General features: G+C 57.8%; 1 protein-coding gene across 1 annotated transcript; it reads right to left on the reverse strand.

Annotated features, from left to right (window-relative positions):
- Window positions 1–279: 279 nt before the first annotated feature.
- On the reverse strand, window positions 280–13,484 carry LOC148184162 (uncharacterized). Its single transcript, XM_088056824.1, has 33 exons — window positions 13,345–13,484; window positions 12,790–12,909; window positions 12,360–12,479; window positions 12,049–12,276; window positions 11,750–11,863; window positions 11,527–11,646; window positions 11,116–11,241; window positions 10,811–11,017; window positions 10,481–10,649; window positions 10,177–10,345; window positions 9,768–9,993; window positions 9,306–9,431; window positions 8,891–9,106; window positions 8,359–8,667; window positions 7,900–8,112; window positions 7,178–7,720; window positions 6,571–6,786; window positions 6,158–6,396; window positions 5,945–6,074; window positions 5,439–5,617; window positions 5,138–5,324; window positions 4,634–4,855; window positions 4,224–4,407; window positions 3,720–3,921; window positions 3,487–3,651; window positions 3,009–3,209; window positions 2,373–2,916; window positions 2,107–2,235; window positions 1,814–1,921; window positions 1,490–1,726; window positions 954–1,374; window positions 594–732; window positions 280–353 (listed from the first exon to the last, which is right to left on the reverse strand). Exons 1-33 carry the CDS (start codon window positions 13,454–13,456, stop codon window positions 297–299), a joined length of 6,678 nt encoding a protein of 2,225 aa, XP_087912950.1. The 5' UTR covers window positions 13,457–13,484; the 3' UTR covers window positions 280–296.
- Window positions 13,485–18,970: the final 5,486 nt, after the last annotated feature.

An 18,970-nucleotide genomic window follows, 5' to 3' on the forward strand; every position in this document is an offset into this window, starting at 1 on the left:
CCTCCTCAGCCCCCTGCATTACAAGGTAAGAGCCAAGTGAGCTTCCTTGTAGAGTTATTTAGCCAGATTCTTATACCAGGCAAGCCCAAAGCACTCTGGTCAGCAAGCTAAGCCTTGCTACAGAGGGACAGTACTCAAGGGACAGTCTCAGAGACTTACTGATAAACCTCCCAAATGTTTTTTGTCTGTATTCTTATGTTCCCTAGGTCTTAAACATCTAGAAAGATCAAACCAATCTCCCCTTCCCAGCCCACACACAAACCACAATGGCACAAGAGATGCTGCACAATGTTCCTTTATGAAAATACGGTGTTCTTGTGAGATGGTCCTTTCCTCAGCAGGGCTGGCAGCTCCTGCAGAAATCAGAGATGGGTGTATCAGGGGCGAGCTTGACAACTCTAAGCCCACCCCACACCTTTGCACAGGGGGTCCAGCCACAGCCAGAGTGGGACAGCCCTCTCAGACTCTAGGCACCCCTGGTCTTGCCCCTCTCCTTCAGCAGGAGGGCAGAGCTTGCCTCAGGAGTGGGCACCATGGGGCACTGCAGGGTGGCTGAGGGGTCCCTAGCAGGGCCTGCTCCAGATGCTACTCACCTCTTTCCCTTCATAAGCTTCATTCACAAATGTATCACTCTTGGGGGGAAGCTCTTCCTCCTCTTCCTCGTCCTCTTCCTCTGGATCACTTTCACGGTGGTACAAGGTCAGCACCCGAGTGGAAGCAGTGCTCGAAGTCCTGGGGAGGGAAAAATGTACACTGAGAATGGCACGGCCAACTTCTAGAGATGGGGCAGATCCCAAAGTCCTGCCACAACCCCTGGTAATAACTTGCTGGGGTGACTGGAGCTTTCCATATAACTTAGGAGTGCATTAGGACTCCACACTGTCCCTGGGCAAGGAGACTCTGTGCCTCTCTGTTCCCAGTTGTACCTGGCCTAGCTCAGCCCCAGAGCTCACCTCCTCCGCCTGTCCCGCCTCCGCATGTAGGCCAGGGCCCCCACAGCAGCAGCAGCGAGCAGCAGGAGCACAGCCACCCCCAGGACAATGGGTCCTGCCAGGGGCTGCACCTCGGCCTCCTCGCAGTAGTCACCACGATAGCCCAGGGCGCAGTGGCACGTCACTCGGCCAGCCTCGATGGCACAGTCCCCGCGCAGGTTGCATGTCTCGCTGCTGCAGGGCACAGCCCCCAGCACCTCCTCTGTGCTGGGGGGTACCACGAAGGGCTCTCCATGCTCCTGCAGGCCAGGGGCTGCAGATAGGCTGGGGAAGGGCTGCTGAGGCTGGGGTGCCGCTATGGATGAGACTGGTTTCTGTTCTACGTGGGACGTTCCTGATGGTGCCACTGCAGGGACCTGCGTCCCCACCTTCACCGAGGCGCCTGGAGGGATGGGCATAGATCAGCATAGGCTCGGGTAAGACCCCCTTCCCAAACTGGGGGCAACTGGGCAGGCTGCCCTGTGCCCAGGACGCCCTGGCTGTGGGCAGGCACTCACAGTCAGACTCGTCGGAGCTGTCAGCACAGTCAGGGTGCCCATCACAGACCTGCTCTCTGGAGATGCAGCTCTGGAGGTTGGAGCAGGCCTGAAGCGGGGCAGGGCACGGCGGTGCCAGCGCACACGCTGCCCCGTGCACCAGGTGGTACCCGGGAGAGCAGCGGCACTGCCGCCCTGCAGGGTTGGGCAGGCAGAGCTGGGCACAGCCCCCATTGCTCTTTGCACAGCCATTGGTGCCTGCCAAAACAGCGCTGGTTAGCACGGCCACCACAAGGCACAGCTGAACCCTACAAACACCCTGGGCTGGGGCAGTCCCAGACCCACCTTCCTGTGAGAACTGGCTGTAAATCCTCATGGCTACCAGCTCCTGCTCCATCGGGAACCACCAGTTCTCAGCCTGCTCCAGCCGGCTGTGCCAGACCTTGCTGGAGCCTGGAGACACACGGGGTCAGCACCACTCCACCTCCTCCCACAAGGGTGCCCGAGATGGGAGGTAGGGGTCCCCTAGCTTGCTCTTCACCCCACAGAAGGGCAAGCCTGCACCCTACAGGGACTGTCGGAACCTCGAGTCCTAGTGCAGTAGGAGGAGCTGGGCAAAGCACAGCAAACAGACCTACCATTGGTTGAGGTTGTGCTCCAGAGCAGAAAGCCTTCTCCTATGGCAAAGAGCGAGAGACCATGCAGCCCTTCCCGCACCACCCGGAAGCGGGATCCATCCAGCTCAACACTGCTGATGGTACCTCTCTCTGCAAGGCACAGATGGAGAGGCTTCAGTGTGGCGACAGAGAGGGCTCCGGGGGCTGCCCCTCAGGGCTATGCCAGGCCATGCTTTGCAGACTGAGTGCCTGCACCACTGCAGTGCCCTGGCTCAGTCCTCACTCACCGTGGTCTGCCCAGTACAGCCTGGTGCCAGCACCCCCAAAGGCAAGGCCAGCGGGAGCCCGGGCTCTCCTCCAGACCGCTCTGCGGCCAGTGCCGTCCATGGCCGCACACTCTACCATGGCACCACGCCCATGGCTGCCAGCTGCCGTGACAAAGCACATGGTGGAAGCACGAGGACACAGCGCCAGCCAGGCAGCGCCCTGCAGCCCCTCGCTGAGTAGTGCCAGGGCCCACCGCCCCCTGGGAGCTGCCACATGGATGCTGGGCGGCTGGCCCCCGATCCAGTAAAGGTTCCCACTCAGCCAGTCCAAGGCTAGGGATGTCACCGTGCCCTCCACAGCTACTGCCTTCTTCCAGGACAGCCGTCCCCAGTCCTTCAGGCGCAGCAGTCCGATGGAATTGCCTCCCACTTCTGCAAAATACAAACTCTTGTCTTTCACTGCATAGTCGACAGCTGTCAGGCGGCTCACCTTGGCCAAAGGCAGGGCCCGGTGCGGGGGAAGCCCTTGGGATCCAGCGGATGCAGGCAAGTCCCTCAGGTAGACCTGGAGGAAGGAGGCAGCACTAAGATGGGAACCCCTCTTCCCTGACAGCTGTGACAACAGCAGCCCCCAGGGCTGGCTCCATAGGATGGTACCTGTGTAACAGCTGCCGGTGACACCAGGAGGGCAAAGGCCGAATCGCGCACGGGCAGGCAGGTGGTCTCGTTGGCGGCCAGCATCAGCCCGGCGGGGCAGCGGCACTGCCCAGTGTGCCTGAAGCTCAGCAGGCACAGGTGGGAGCAGCCACGTGTCTCACAGGGGTTGGGGGCAGTGGGGCGCAGGGCTGGGTGCATCACCTGTGGGACAGCAGGCTCAGGCTCAGCTCTGTCAGCACACACCGGTAGAGCTGAGCACGACTGACACCACACCTTGCTCCCACGGCCCACACACAGCCCAGCTCAGGGCAGGATGGTGAGGCAGAGATGCTCCAAGGGGACCAGAGACACTTGGCCACAGAGACTGGGATGGGGGTACAGCTCCCAGTGCCTCCACACTCAGAGAACAACGGGGCTGTGCAGGATGGGAGATCAGCAGAGCTTGTACAGCAGGGTTTGGGGCTCCCCAAGAAGGTACCTGGAGTCCATGGGGCTGCCCGTGCCGTTTGAGCAGCACAGTCCTGTTCTTGCCGCTGGCCTTGTCCACCTGCTGCACAGACCACATCTTCCTCTCCGACCAGTAGAGCTGCCCCTCGCACACAGCTGCCGCAAAGGGGCTCTGGACCCAGCGCAGCTTCAGGACCTGTCAGAGAAGCTGTCAGTGCTCACCCTGGTCCCCATCAGGGCCCCATCACCAGTGCCCCACCACACCTTCACGCTGCTGCCATCCAGATGTGCAGAACCAACACTGCCCAGCTTCTCATCCAGCCAGAAGATCCTCTGGGTGGGGAGGTCGAGGGCCAGTGCTGTGGGCCAGCCCAGTCCCTGGGCCAGCAGCACATGCCGCCAACTCCCATCCATACTGGCCTCCATCAGCCGTGAGTGGCTCCCCACCTCTGACCAGTACATCAGCCTAGTGGGAAGAGAGGTGAGGGCCTATGGACCTGACACAGCACCATCCCAGCACCAAGGCAGCCCAGAAGAGCAGCCTGGAGCTTCCCCTCTCATCATGGGTGTATTGAGAGCTCCATGCAGGGGCAGGGGCAGGTGTCTGGGCTCTTTCTTCCTCTGTCATGTGCAGTCCCCACAGCACCAATGTGAGGGCCATTCCACCTCTTCCCCTGCTTCTCCCATCCTTTCCTCCTTCATGGAGGAAAATGGGGCACGGCAGGGATGGCAAGGGGATACCCATGTCCTCTTGTCCCAGAGACTTACCCTGCCAGAGGCTGGAGCACCAGAGAGTGAGGCTGGTCCAGGTCTTCATCCAACACCACAGTGTACTCTGGTATCCCTTGCCAGGCAGCCCCCAAGCGAGTGGCCAGCACCTGCCCTGCTACCCCATCTGTCCAGTACAGGTTCCTCCCAAGCCAGTCCACTGCTATACAGTCTGATCTCACACCTGAAATGTATCCGAGAGGCAGCATCTGTGTGTGGTGACAACTGCACAGCCCTTTGGCATAATGCTCCCAGCCCAGGTCCCTCCATCCCAGGAGCTCTGGGTCCTCCTGACCTTGCTCCCACTAGCACTTCTCCACCTAAGGGATCACAGCTTGGCACCCCACTGCAGCCTGGATACTGCTCAGTGTGGGAGCCAGCCCTGCTAACTCCATGTTGTCACAACCCACCTTTCACCAGTGTGCCTTTCTTTCCCGAGTTCCCAAGGTCCTGCCAGCGGATGCTCTCTGTGGCCAGATCCATCCAGAAGACTTTCCTCTCCACCAAGTCATAGTCAAGTGAGAAGACAACGCGATCCTTGTCAGTGGCCAGCACCACCTCTTCACGCCCACTCCGCAGGCCATAGGACAACACCTCGGATTGCACGGCCACCAGCAACTTGGGCTCTGGTCCTGGGGCAACACAGAGCCATACAGACCCTGCTCAGCACTAGTGGTCCCATGGTCCCAGCACATGCAGACGAGGAACACACAGACTCGCAGGCATTGGAGCTTGCTGAGACTCAGCCCTACCACACAGGATGTTCTCAGTGCAGATGGATTTTCTGACCAGCCATTCACAGGACTATGAGGTTTCCCATGGGCACCAGACACAGGGGGACAAGTACTCACAGCCCCTGGTGTATCTTAGAGGGCCAGGGATTCTTAGCGCAGCTTGGCCACCCTGGGACTTACCAGTGAGTTTGCAGAAGTGGCCGTCGGGCTCCAGCAGGTAGCCAGGGAGACAGCCACAGCTGTAGGACCCTGGAGCATTGAGGCATGTTTGGCTGCAGGCTCCCTTGCCCCACTCCATGCACTCGTCTATGTCCTGGCAGGACAGACCATCCTCAGCAAGCCGATAGCCTGGGCCACACCAACACCGCTGTGGGGAAAGGGACCATCAGCTGCCTGCCCTGGGGACACAAGGCTCCCTTCTGCAGCTGAAGCAGGGCATCATGGCATGATAAGCCCCTGCCCCAGGGCTGCTGGCACTCACAGGGCCCTGGGGCGAGGGGTAGCAGAGATGAGTGCAGGACCGCTGGCAGGGCACAGAGCAGTTCCCCCCCTCGTCTGAGCCATCCGCGCAGTCCTGCCGGCCGTTGCACACCAGGGATGCATTCAGGCAGGACCCCAGCCCACAGGGGTACTCGTGACTCTGGCAAGGAGCGGGGTGGCCTGCAGGGACATGTGGGGAAGGCTGCCCTGAGCCTCGTCCACCAGCTCCTTTTGCTCATTTGGGGCAGATTTAGCTGCTCCCAGAGACTGCCCAGAGCTCACTGCAGCCACATTCAGAGCTGTGCCAGTAGCCTGACTTCAGGCTATATTAAAGGCCACTGGCTTCTGCAGGGAGAACAGCTACTCAGGACCTGGAGCCACCACAGCTGCTGGGAATAGGCAACCAGCATATGGGGCCCTTCACCTCAGCACAGACACCCATCTCCCTCTGTGCTGGGCACCCACCAACCACCCCTGGGTGAGAAATAAAATAAAGGTGTTACTCACAGCCAGCCTCATCACTGCCATCTGTGCAGTCAGTCTCTCCATCACAGCGCCAGACATCAGGGATGCACTCATGGCCACGGGAGCAGCCCCACTGCCGGTCCTCACACAGCTCCTCCTCCCCAGGGCAGCCCTGCAAGGCAGAGGGTCAAAAAGGCTACCCCTGCCCTCCCGGGCACGAGTAGGGACAGGCTGTGTCCCCACTGCTCCACTCACCTGCTCGTCTGAGCCATCCCCACAGTCAGCAGCACCATCACAGCGCCAGGCCTCCGGCACACACTCCCCACTGTGGGAGCAAGTCACCTCACCCTCACGGCAGAGCAGCGGCCGGGGCACAGCACAGCCCTCCTCATCCGAGCCGTCCCGGCAGTCGTGGTCACCATCACAGCGCAGGGCCAGGGCCACACACTGCCCACTCCGACAGGAAAACTCAGCTGGACCACACTCCTTCAGCACTGTGGGCAACGCCAGGGCTGAGCAGGAGCACTGTCCCCACCTCTCAGCAGGGACACTGTCCCCCATCCTCTGCCCTGGGCAGTGCCTGCTCCTGGACCCACAAGAAACCTGGTGCATCCACCTGTGGGGCAGGCAACCACAGCAGTCCATCCCATCCAGCCCCAGGGTCTTACCACAGCCCTGCTCATCAGTGTGGTCCAGGCAGTCAGCATGGCCATCACACAGCCAGCTCCTGGGGATGCAGCGGGTGGCAGCGTCACAGCGCAGGGCACACTCCTGCGTGGGGGTCCAGCAGCCCATCTCATCCGAGCCGTCGGGGCACTGTGGCACCCCATCACAGCGCTCTCCCGCCCTGACGCACACGGCTCCGCTAGCACAGTGGAAGGCCCCTGGGGAGACAAGGGGCTTTGCACTGCCTGCAGAAGGCAGCCAGGGTGCCCAGACCCTCTGCTAGCTCTCCAGCAACCTAGGAAGGCCCCACAAGTGACAAGGCTTGGTCCCTCCTAGGCAGTGCATCTCCAGCAGCATAGGTCCTGAGCAAGGCAATTGCAGCAGTCTCAACTCAGCTACATCTAGGCCACTATGAGCAGTGAAATCAACTCCATCCCTTTTCCAACAGCACTTCAAGCCCAGTGCCAAGCTCAGAAGGAACCAGTATGTTGCATCACAAGCATCAGAGCCCAGGACACAGACTTTACCCAAACCTCCCCACTAGGAAGCAGCCAGAAGCCCTGGCACAGGGGGACCCAGCTGCACAGGAGACAGAAGAATGGCTCCTACCTGGAGTGTTGCAGAGCTGGGCACACCCATCCTCATCAGAGCCATCTGCACAGTCCTTCTCCCCATCACACAGGTACTCCTGGGCCACACACGCAGTGCCATCACGGCAGGGCACGTGCGTGCGAGAACAGGACAGATGGAGAACTGGGGTCAGGGGGTGTGCAGGGCTGGACCAGAGGGGTGGGGTAGGTGTCACTACCCGTGCAGAACTGTTTGAGCGTGAGGTGGTAGTGGTTGGCTGTGGGGCAGTGATCTTAGTTATAAAAGGTTGAGTGGTGCTGGTGGCTGGCTGCACGGTGGTAGTCTTGGTCAGTGTGGTCCAGGCAGTGGTTGGTGCAGGAGTGGTCTTCTTTGTTGTAGACTGTCTGGTGGTGGTTTGTGATGTGGTAGCCTTGCTGGTTGGTGCAGGAGTAGTGAGTGCAGCAGTGGTCTGCCTTGGCGGTGGTGCTGTGGTGGAGGTGGTAGGCTGAGCAGTTGTGGTTGTCCTCATAGTGGTGGTCACAGGTGGAAGGAGTGGCATGGCAGACCCTTTGCTTGGTGGCACTGGCAGAGGATTTGGGATTTATTTGGGCTGTGCCCTTCCCACACTCCAGACACTTCCCAGAGCACCCCCCCATGACCACCAGTAGCCAGGTACCCTGCCACATCTCAGAGTAGCACGGGCCATCCAGCCCCATCAGGTATAGCAGCAGTGCCAGGCACAAGGCCATGGCCACTCTCACCTGCCTGCAGCTCTGAGCCCACGAAGGCCACCACTCCCTGCACGCCTGCTGCCGGCATGGACAGCACGAGGGCCAGTGTCCTCCGGTCCCACAGCAGCAGAGCTGTCCCATTTGCTGACACCAGGTATGGCTCAAAGGCGGCCACGAGGCCATGGGACCAGCTGGGTGCCAGCGTGACTGCTTGCCGCTTGGTCAGACTCAGCGCCTGCAGGCCTGTGAGGTAGAGGCATGGTAGGACCTGGAGCCTGCCTGCACCCCTCATGGCTCACCCTGCGCCCCACAAGCCACAGCTATGGCAGGGACCTCATGGCTGAGAGCAAGATCTCAGCCACTGGACAGAGTGTGCCCCACGAGCATCCCACTGCCCAGGCAGGGACCTGCTGCCTGTAGGGCATGGCTAATCACTCCTGCCTACATCCACCACCTCCACTCCCTGCTCCAGATACCATCAGGTCTCACCCAGGGCTGAGCTCCAGAGCACGCTGAAGGCTTTGCTGTCCATGGCCGCAGGCAGGTCTCCAGGCCACGTCTCATTCCAGACATCCCATGGAGCACCCCCCGCCAGGCTCAGCGCCTGCAGGGGCTGCCCACGGGCCAGCCAGTACAGAGCACCACGCTGCCAATCCAAGAAGAGGTGCTGGATGCTGCTGCGGGCACGGTGCAGGATGCGCGGGGACATGTCAGATGTCTGGGTCACGCCGATGTCCCTCCGGTTACACGCGAGCCAGTACAGGTCCCCCGAGCGGATGTCCACACGGGCAGAGCAGACTTGGAAAGAGCAGGCAGGCGAGCAGTTACGAGGCTGTCCTGTGACCCTGCACCTCTGCCTGGGTGCCCCTACACCCTAAACCTGGGGCACAGCTGCCCAGTGCCTCGACATGGCCTCCCTGTGGGCACCACCAGACCACTGTGCTCTGCACCCAGGAGATCCTCAGGCTTCAGGGAGTATCAGGAAGGGGAGTGTGCTCTCTATCACCCCATAGGGTCTCACCTGGCAGCCCAGTCACAATGGCCTCTCTCCTGCCAGGGTGGCCCACGACACGCAGCAGAGTCCCACGGTCATCAGTCCCATAGAGCACGGACCTCTGCCAGTCCACATCTTGCAGGTGGAAGGGCTCCTGCCACTCCTGCACCTGTTTGGTGTGTGCTCCAGGGCCCACATGCACCAGGGAGATGGCCTTTCCCGATGCATACACAATGGACAGCTCTGCAGGGCATAAGGGCAGTGTGTGAGCACAGCCCCAGGGACACTGGTCTTGGTCACCAGAATGAACCAAGACAGAAATGTCACAGCACTGGTGCGTGCTGGGAACTTCATCCCACCAAAGCCACAGACCCCTTATGGCCCTCCTCCAACTCCCATACGGATATATACCATCCCAGAGAGTGGTATACACCCTACTCACCTGCACACTTCCCCGAGGGCAGGAGGAAGAGGCCCTCTGGACATGCACACTTGTAGCCCTGAGTATGCACAGGGGACAGGAGGCAAAGATGACTGCACAGGCCCAGAGCACATGCAGCAGTGTCCCCTGGAAGCAAGAAGGTGTTAAAAGCTCAGGCAGTCATGACCCCAGTATCTCTCCCAATCCCCAAAAACCACAGACTGTCCTGGGGCTGGAAGCAGGACAGCGATGTCACATGAGTTAAGGGGGCTCAGATCTACCCAAAGCCGTGGGCCTTGGTAGCTTTTCTACAGTTTTATAGGTCCCTTCTGTACCAGCCCCTCATCACAGAACCAGGCAAACCATTGGGCATGACTTGGTGAGCTCCAGGACCAGTGAGCCTTCCCTAGCATCCAGGGATGTAGTGAGGGCTGCTGCCATGCTGCCAGCCCTGCAGCAGTGCAGCACCTGCAGGGTACTCACTGGGAGGCTGCTGCAGTGCATGCAGCACAGTGAAAGCTGAGATCGAGGCATGGAGCAGCACTGCATGCTCCTGGGGAGAGGCCCAGGTGGCTGACACCAGCTCTGTGCCATCAGTCCAGAAGAACCGGCTCTCAAACACGGCCAAGCCCAGAGGCTCCGCGTGGCTCCGCAAAACAGCGTGGAAAGAGTGGCGCCCGCTGCCATCCACCCGCAGCGTCTCGATGGACTGGGGACAAGGCAAGGCACAGTGGCCATGTGGCATCCCCACACTGGCCTTTCTCCTCCCAGACCTAGGCACTGCTCCCTCCCATACTTCAGCTGTGGACACAGGGAAACCAGAGCCATGCTCCCAGCTCCCACCTCATCATCTCCCTGGGCAGGAGAGAGCCCTGCTGTCCCTCATCCCTACCTCCTTGTACTCGCTGATCCAGTACAGCCTTCCAGCCACATAGTCCAGGCTCAGCCCCACAGGCTCCTCCATGGACACAACCGTGAGCTCCCGCCGGTTTGAGCCATCCATGCCGGCTGCAGCAATGACTGTCCGGCCCCTCTGTCCACGGTTGATCCAGTACAGGGACCTGGGGGCAGGCACTCAGCACTCATTTCACAGCATAATACTAGTGCTGCCATAGCCCCACAGCAGGCATCACATGGTCAGCACCAGCATCGCAATCCCAGAAGCCTGGGCCAACCCTGGCTCATTCACTGCTCACCTTGCAGCTGGATGTACTGTCAGCTGCTCTGGTGCAATGTCCTTGCCCAGCACTGTCACATAACCCCGGCCATCACCCAGCCCTGCACAGATGGCTGGAGGATGGCTGCTGGCCCAGTACAGCTGCCCTGTGAACCAGTCCACAGAGATGCTGTTCACCTCTCTGGCATCTGTAGAGACAAAGCAGTTTTAAGGCACACCTGCCCAGGCTGTGTGGCAAACTCAGGCTGCCCCTTCCTCTGTATAGGAAAAGCAGTACTGGGTTGGCAGGCCGGCTCTCAGGACCCATCTCAGCCCTGCTACAGCACCCAGCACGCTCAGTCCTCCCCACCTGCATAGAGAGGCTGTGTGCCTTTCCCTGGGTGGTGAACACGGAGCTCTCCATCCTCTGTCAGCCAGTAGTAGGTTTCTCGGAGCAAGTCATACACCAGGGCACGGGGTTCGGTCTCAGTGGAGAGCAGGGGCCGGTAGGCTTGGGTCCGTACATCCAGAAGGGCCAGGTCCTGCCCCACAGCCACCAGGATCTGTGTTGCATTGTCTGTCAGGGTGAGAGTAAAGTCATTCATTAACTGGGGATGTGGCTAGCTAGGGGCACAGCCCAGCCCTCAGCCGGCCTGGGCTCCTCTCTCTCCCTACCTGCCACTTCACAGGTGGTGCCATGCCGCAGGGTGTAGCCCTGGAGACAGGCACAGCTGAAAGTGCCTGGGGCATTGGTGCACAGCTGGCTGCAGGGGCTGTACTCCAGGGAACACTCGTCCACATCTGCACGGAGAGGTGGGGTTGGCAGCCTGCCACAGAGCTGCTCCAGACAGCATTGCCCCTGCTCCCCTGGGACTACAGGAAAGCTCTCTAGATACCCTCAGCCCCAAAATGCACCAGCTGCTGCTGGGATATTATCTAGACACAATCTTTATGGGACCAGGTGTGACACACAGGCAGGAGCAGGGCAGAGGCAGGTGCTCCCCCAGAAGCACAGGCACCATGGAGACACTATCAGTGGCCAAGGCCACACGTGATGGAAGCACATGCACCCTGACCTCCCCTTACCAGCACAGCTTTGCCCATCTGCCTGCAGCGCCCAGCCGGCCCCGCAGGAGCACTGCACACCCCAGTGCGTGTCAGTACACGTCTCCGCACAGCCTCCGTTGCGTACAAAGCAGCTCCGACCTGTGGGGGCGCAGCAAAGGGTGACAAGGCAGGACAGCTCTGTGGCTCCCCTCCCCCTGGCCCCACCCAGATGGGCAGCAGCCAGCAGCTGCGTGTAACTTACCACATGTGCTGGGCTCATCCGTGCCATCCAGGCAGTCATCCTTGTCATCGCACATCAGGGACTCCAGGATACACTTGCCCTCATCACACCGCACCATGCCAGGCGTACAGGGGGCTATGGCACACACAGATCATGGGTCCCAGACTCGTGGGGAGGCCCCACAAAGCATCAACAGCTTCCTGGGAAGCTTGCCACCATCCCAAGGGAAGGTGGGACCCAGGAAAACAAAGTACTCCCTAATTCACACATGGCCCAGACAGGTCTCACCGCACTGAGGGGCATCCAGTGCTCTTGCTTACCGCAGACATCTTCATCTGAGGAATCACCACAGTCGTCAATCCCATTGCACTTCCACTCAGCCATGATGCACACCCTGTTCCTGCACTGCCACTGCCCAGGTAGACAGGGCTGCTGGGGACACCCCTCCTCGTCCCAGCCATCCTCACAGTCTTGGTGCCGATCACACAGCTCCCAGTGCGGGATGCAGTGGTGGGTGCCAGGACACTGCACCTTCTTTGTCCCACACACTGAGGAAACAGTGCTGCACTCACCAGCCTGCTCTGGATCCTCAGCCTCCCCCACTCAGCCCCCCTCAGCAGAGAGTACACACCACAGTCCTGCTCATCAGAGCCATCCAAGCAGTCAGCAGCACCATCGCAGCGCCAGCTGCTAGAAACACACCGGCCATCATCACACTGCCAGACATGGGGATCCCCGCCACAGGCAACATCTGCAGGGACAACAAACAGTCACTGGGACCTACTGCTATGGCAGAGCAACGAGGGTCTGCTTCATCCTGGCACAGGACAGGTGCTGGCAGTGCCCAAGGAGCATATGTGCCAGGATGTGTTCTCTTGCCACAGATATTCCCGAGAATCTCCGGAGCACGTATGTCCTTGCAGGACACAGGCAGAGCCAGCAAAGACTGAGGTGCCTCTGGCCTGTCCTGCCCCACCACTCCCCAGAGCACCAGGGCCCCGTGATGCCCGTGCAGCACAGCTCCCCAGGCCAGCCCATGACACCGGATGGGTGCCACTCACCGCACTGCTCGTCCGTGCCGTCAGGACACTGCTGCTCGCCATCGCAGAGCCAGGGAACGGGGATGCAGCCGGAAACGCAGGCGGCCTGGCGTGAGGCCGCACACGTGGGGCTGGCAGCCGCTGCGGGCAAGAGGGAGCCGGGCCCGGGATCAGGCGGGGCGGCCGCACCGGGGATCCACCTGCACAGCCCCGCTGCAGCTCCCTGCCTGGGGGTCCCGGCATAGCCCGGCGCGGGGAGGGACCGGTCCCATCCAGGGGCACCTCTGGATCTCCTCTGGGGCTAGAGGGAGAATTGCACCTCTCGTCCCCGCTCAGGGAAGGCAGGGACCCCCGCCCAAACCCGCTAAGCAGCGGTACAGGGTGACAAGTATGCTACAGGATACACCACCGGGAGATGAGTAGAACGGGGACATCCTCAGTGGCAGCCCCCCCCCCCCAGTGCCCATCACGGGGGGATAGGCAAGCTTCCCTGCCGCGGCGGGCGCCCACCGCAGCCCCTCGGGATGAGGCAGGGATCCCCCCCCCACCGGCCCGCCCCCCTCGGTCCTGGCTCACGGGCGCGGCGTGTCCCGGCGCCAGCGGCGCTCCCGGCCAGCGGCAGCAGCGGCGGCAGGAGGATGCTGGAGAAGACGAGCACCCGGCGGAGCGGCGGCGGGGGGCGGCCCATGGCGGCGGCGGGGGGGGGCGGCTCCGGGGGGCCCGGCCGGGGGAGGGAGCGCGGAGCCGCGGCCGCCGCTTTTATGTCCGGGCGCGGGCGGCCATTGGGCACGGCGGGCACCGCCCGCCGCCTGCAGAGACCCCCGCCCGCCCCGCCGCCGCCGCCGCGGGGGCTGCGCCGCGCTGCCCCGGGACCCCCCGGCCGGGATATGGGGGTCCCCGCCTCGGGCCGGGCAGCTGCGGAGCCGGGCCGGGAGCTCTTGGGACCCGCCGAGAGCCGAGGGGCACGGGAGGACCCCTGGCCCTCGCTCCGCCTCGTCCCGCCGGGCGGGGGTTGTTGTGAGAGCCGGCCGTGAGAACCGGGCCCGCAGCACCTGCGCCGGGCGTGGGAAGGCAGCGGCAGCCTTGAACGTGGGGGCACCCCCCGAAAACAAAGGGCTGCGCGCACCCCACAGCCGGCCGGCCTCGACCTTGAGCGCTGTGAAAGAGCCGCTGGAGCACAACAGGGAGAGGGAGAGCAGCGGCCGGGGGAGGAAAACAGCCCGGCGAGAGGATAAGGCACCTGCCGCTGCCTGGGAAAGGAGTCCCGTCCACCAGGCAAAGCGGGGGAATTGCCCAAACCGCGGAGATGGCCCCGGGGCACGGGAGTTTGTAGACCTCTCGCCACACACCTGAGGGAAACTGCCGGTGTGCTGCCCCTCCATCCCTGTTGGCTTGTCTCCTGGCCAGTGTGGTGGCATGAGTGTCTATCCACCCCCAAGATTGGTCTGTAATCCAAGCACATCCGTGGCCTGTGGGTGCTGTGTGCTCATCCTCTCCAGCCTCCCCATCAAACTTCCCTTGCACGAGAGCTGAGTCTAGAAAGCTGCTGCAGTGGGTGCACACTGACACCACTGTCTTTCTGTGAGACGTTCTGGCATGTACGCGTTTTCTGGCTCGCTCAGAAAGGGGAAGCTCCAGGATGATCTCCTGCGTGCTGCGGAAGATGGTACCAGCCACAGGGCTGGCACAGGAAAGGCTCTGACATAGCCAAGTCAGCTGGAAGCTCAGGGCAAAGACATCCTCAGGCAGATGGAAAGACCAGGGTGTTGCACAGCTCTGGGTCAGGAGGCCCAGAGCGCTGGCACAAGGGAGATACCCCAGGCCACTAGCATGACATTTGTCCTGAGGTACGGTGCCCATACCCAGCTATCCACTCTCTCTGGGCAGCATCCCAGTAACTCCAGGCAATTGACTTCCTCAGGCACTCCCCAGGAAACACAAGCATGCAGATCCCAGGGATGATGAGCATCCTTGTGGCAGGAACACCAGGCAAAGTGGTTTTAGTGGTCAGGAGAGAGAGTAGAAATGACAGAGCAGTATCCAGGCAGCCCCAAGACTATCCAGAAAGCTCCCATGCCCTCCTCACACCTGTAGGCTGATGCTGAGATTTGTGTTAGGTCCCTGGGAATCTGCCCTGTACCCTAGCTCTGCCACCCCACACTGGCTGTCTGGAAAGGGAAAGTGGCAGGAGAGGGACTGTGAAAAAGTGCAGAAGTTAGTGAGTACAGTAGAAAAAAGTGCACCTGAGCATTAGCTTGGGGAGCTGGGGCAGCAGTGAGGGAGAGGACACCTAGTGTGGCCAGCCTCTTAAAATGCAGGAGATTTTTTTAGAAGAATGATGTAAAATCAAAGTATTTTAAACACATGTGTACAGATAAAAAAAATACAGATTATATGTATGTATAGATAATAGCCCACTGTACATAATTATATTTATATGTACCTACAGTGACTTCTTCTCTATGAGGTGTTGGTTATTTTTTTTCCTGGACTTCTGGAGAGATTTTTTGGATATTTGCTGTTTTTTGTTTACAGTTGCATAAATAGGGAAGTCTCCTTTTATCACTGACATTTAGATTCTCCCTTCTCTGCCTGCAAAATTTAAGGGGGGGGGGCTTGATGATAGGAGAAGGCTGGCACCAAAATGAGAGGGAGCAAATCTGTGCTCATGTGAATATTAGCATGAAAAATGCTATAAAAAAAGTCCAGGACCATGTCCCAATAACACCTTTAACTATTCCAAGTACAGCAAAAACTTTTTTTTTTTCAAACATTCAAAGGCAGTTTCACATTAAATTGTATGATTGATTCTATAATGTTCATAGAAAATTATATGTATCCTTTCTGCTATATGATTGATCACACTCTCTTCTTGTTATTGGTGTAGTAAAGTTCCTTTCCAGTCACTTTTAAGCAGCCTTGTCCTAAAGATAAGAGACATCATTCTGTTAAAAAAAAATCTGTGTGACACTCTGCCTCATATCAGTTATCAAGCTTCTGCAATCTTGTTTCCATAAAGAAAGGACAACTCTACTTGCTTCTGTGCTGTGTGGCCTGAGTCTCCTCAAAATAAAAACTGTCTACAATCTGTTGAATAAAATTTATGCCAGTGGGAAAACTGGATTTCATGAAACACCTATTTCTTCCTAAGAAATCATCTTATTAAGTGCTTAAATTAAAAAAGAAATAAATTTGGAGAGCATTACAAACTATTTTTCAAAAACTGAAGCTTTTTCCAGCTAACAAAAACCTTTTTCAATCCTGTGCCCCCAAGAACTACAACTTCCATTTCAAGGACTGGCCCACAGCCACACTGACAGCAACACTTTCATGAGACTTGCAGAGTGGTGCCCTGGTCTGGTGTCCAGACTCCTTGACAGATCAGGTAATCTCAGTAACTGTCCCAGGACAGTCTTGCAAAGTGGGTGACAGATGCTCTCCTAGAGGGATAGGAAATGGCTGAAGACATTTTCATTTATTTGCCATTTTTCTACTTTGCCCTCTTAGCAGCATTGTCTTTTGCTTAAATGTCCCTCCAACCTACCCCCTCATGGCCAGCTCAGTGCCCAGCAAAAGCAAACAGGGGTGGTGGCAGCACCTGCCTCAGGGGGCATTTTAATGAGCAACAGAGTGGTCTCACAAGTGGGACCTCAGGCCACCAAGAGCCTCAGCATAGGCAGGAGGAGCACCAACATTGAGATCTCTGTGTGGGTAAATCTTCCCACATCCCTAAGGCCAAGCAGCCTTGAGAAATTCAAGTTTACAAACTCAAAGCACCACTGGAAAGATCTGGGAAATAAAAGCACCTGCTGTGATACAGCCTGGCAAGATGCTTAAAGAAACAGCATTGTTTACCACAGTATTCTTTCCCTTAATTACAAGGGGTTTGAGAGGAACAACATTCAGGCAATTTGGAGGACTAATTTTATGAATACACTAAGGAAATTATTGTTCTCTGCAGTAACAAGAGCTTCACTGCTTTCAACACCCTAGGCAGGTTGGAAATTTGATGTGTTTGCCTTCATACTTTTTATTTCAGAACACAACCGGGGAGGAAGATCATTTTAAGAAGCAAGTGAATTATCAGGATAAGGAAATCGAGACAGTTTTATGCTTTCAATGACTTGGAGAAATAAACCCACGAAGTATTGTCTGCTGTCCTCAAAGGTTCCAAAAGTGTTTGCTTCTTTTCAAAAAACTCTAGGCTTGTGATTATATCTCCCCCACATCCTTGTCACCCTACTGTTCCCCTGCCCGCTGAGAATTAACTGTGAGATCTGGGGAAGATGGAGAAAGAAATCACGACCTCCACTTAGAGATGCGACAGTTCCCCCACGGTCTCCCGTTCGGGGTTCCCCCTTCAGGATCCGCCTGTGGTGCCTCTCCACGCCGCCACTGGGGAGCAGCAGAAGGCTGCAGGAAGGTCCTGCCTTGTTCTGCTCTCCCATGCTCTGCGAGTTATCCGTGAGTCCTGGAGGGAATGGAGAAGGAATTCAGGACGTCCCCACCTGCAGATGCCCATGCTCAGCCTAAAAGCAGCCCTGTCACACATCCCAACTTTCAGCCTCACAGCTTGTCACCAAACCCTGCTCAAAACTTCCTTGCACCTTTGCTGGGAAGGTGGGACAAGGTTGCTGCAAGAAGGCCAAGCCCAGGTTTAGCCAAGGACAAGATGGTGGGGGTGAGTCTCCTTGACTGGGTAGCTCTGACCTGGCTCTGGGGTTCTGATCTTTCCACACTGAGAGCAGGAAGGAAAAATCACTGCCAGCCTGCACCAACAAGCATCTCCCCAGGACTGCAGGCGCCCAGGGCTCTGTGAGACAGCTGTGCTAAGAGGACATGAGGGACCTGTCACTTGGTGACACACACATTCATCTCTGTGTATACACACATACTTATTTAGACAGTCACCTATACAGATTCACACACACCTACATGGATGTTGAAGGACTGTTTCCAGTCCTTTGATCCCTTTCTTCACAGAGGTGTCTCCTGCCAGGCAGGTCCATGAGGTCAGCGTATCCTGGACATGATATTTAGAGCAGTGTGGTGTGCTACTGTTCCCCACTGCTGCAGGGCAGGGCCAAGGAAGGTGAGCAACCCATCCCTGAGCAGCTGAGTGTCCCCTGCACAGGAGAGATGAGGGAGATTGCCTGCAAAGGTTGAACCTGTGGCTGGAAAAAGAGCACCATTCACTGCTGCTTATAATGATTGGGATTGAATTAATCATTATGGAAGCCTTGTCAGCTGTAATGAGCAGTCCTGCTTTCAGGCAAGATGCCACCTTGGACCAATATGTTTCTAACTTTTGTGACCAGGATCTGGCAGTTTTTTCCTTTTTCCAAGGAAACAAACAGCTGGGCATACCTTGCTCTAATCCAAAGAAAATAAAACTCTTCAGAAACAAAAGGGAAAAAAAAAAAAACAAACCAACAACCAGCACTTCTCCTTCCTGTTCTGTTTTCCATTTCTGTTTAGTAAGTCCAAGTTCTTTTTTGTCCATACCCTGTCTCAGGTTGTGCACATATCCCTTCAACACAAGAGTGAACGGCAGCCCAGGTAAAGATGCTTTCTCACTGTATCCCCTGGCTTATCTATCAGAGTAAAAACTCAAATAATGGGAAAAGGCCTTCCTCTTCCAGAAGCAGCTAACCCAAAATTGTTTTGTCATCAAAGATCCCTGTTAGCATCACTCATCTGTTTTCAGCTGCTTAGTAAAGCATACCAAGAAAATAATTGTCTTCGTCATCTCTCTCTAGATGCATATAACTTCTCAAGAAAACATCTGATTCCTCATTGCTTGGAAAACTAGCCTGGCTTTAACATGCCCCCAAAACAGTTCCTCCGCACCCACCTTTGATCAGATCTCTTCAGGTTTGTTTAGAAGGGAATTTGGCTCTCTCATTTCTACCTGCCTGCAGATTTTTCCTCATTCTCTGTATAATGAAGGCTGCATCTGCACTTTGCCACTGATGCAAGGCTCAGCTGGAGCAGGTAGCAGGTATATCGTGGCTTCTCATCCAACCCACCCATCGTGTTCCCTCCATGAACATCATGGAGCAGGTTGGGATCTAGGTGCATTTGGTCCTTACTCCCAGGAGCACAGTTGGTGTCCTGGACCAGGATGTTCCCCTTGTCTCACGATGTTGCCCTGGAGCCACTGATTGCTGCTCTCAGTGTTTGCATTAAAGCCTCACCTACT

This window comes from Pseudopodoces humilis, chromosome 6 (genome assembly GCF_049639895.1).
Source record: "Pseudopodoces humilis isolate 2021_Gansu_Grassland_sample_001 chromosome 6, ASM4963989v1, whole genome shotgun sequence".
NCBI lineage: Eukaryota > Metazoa > Chordata > Aves > Passeriformes > Paridae > Pseudopodoces > Pseudopodoces humilis.

Excerpts from the sequence above, each read along its gene's own strand:
- LOC148184162 (XM_088056824.1), bottom strand. The coding sequence starts at position 13,456 with ATGGGCCGCCCCCCGCCGCCGCTCCGCCGGGTGCTCGTCTTCTCCAGC. Across the intron at positions 12,480-12,789 it reads CGGCACGGACGAGCAGTGCG|ATGTTGCCTGTGGCGGGGAT; the intron begins GTGAGTGGCACC and ends TTGTCCCTGCAG. Across the intron at positions 12,277-12,359 it reads CTCTGATGAGCAGGACTGTG|TGTGTGGGACAAAGAAGGTG; the intron begins GTGTGTACTCTC and ends CTGTTTCCTCAG.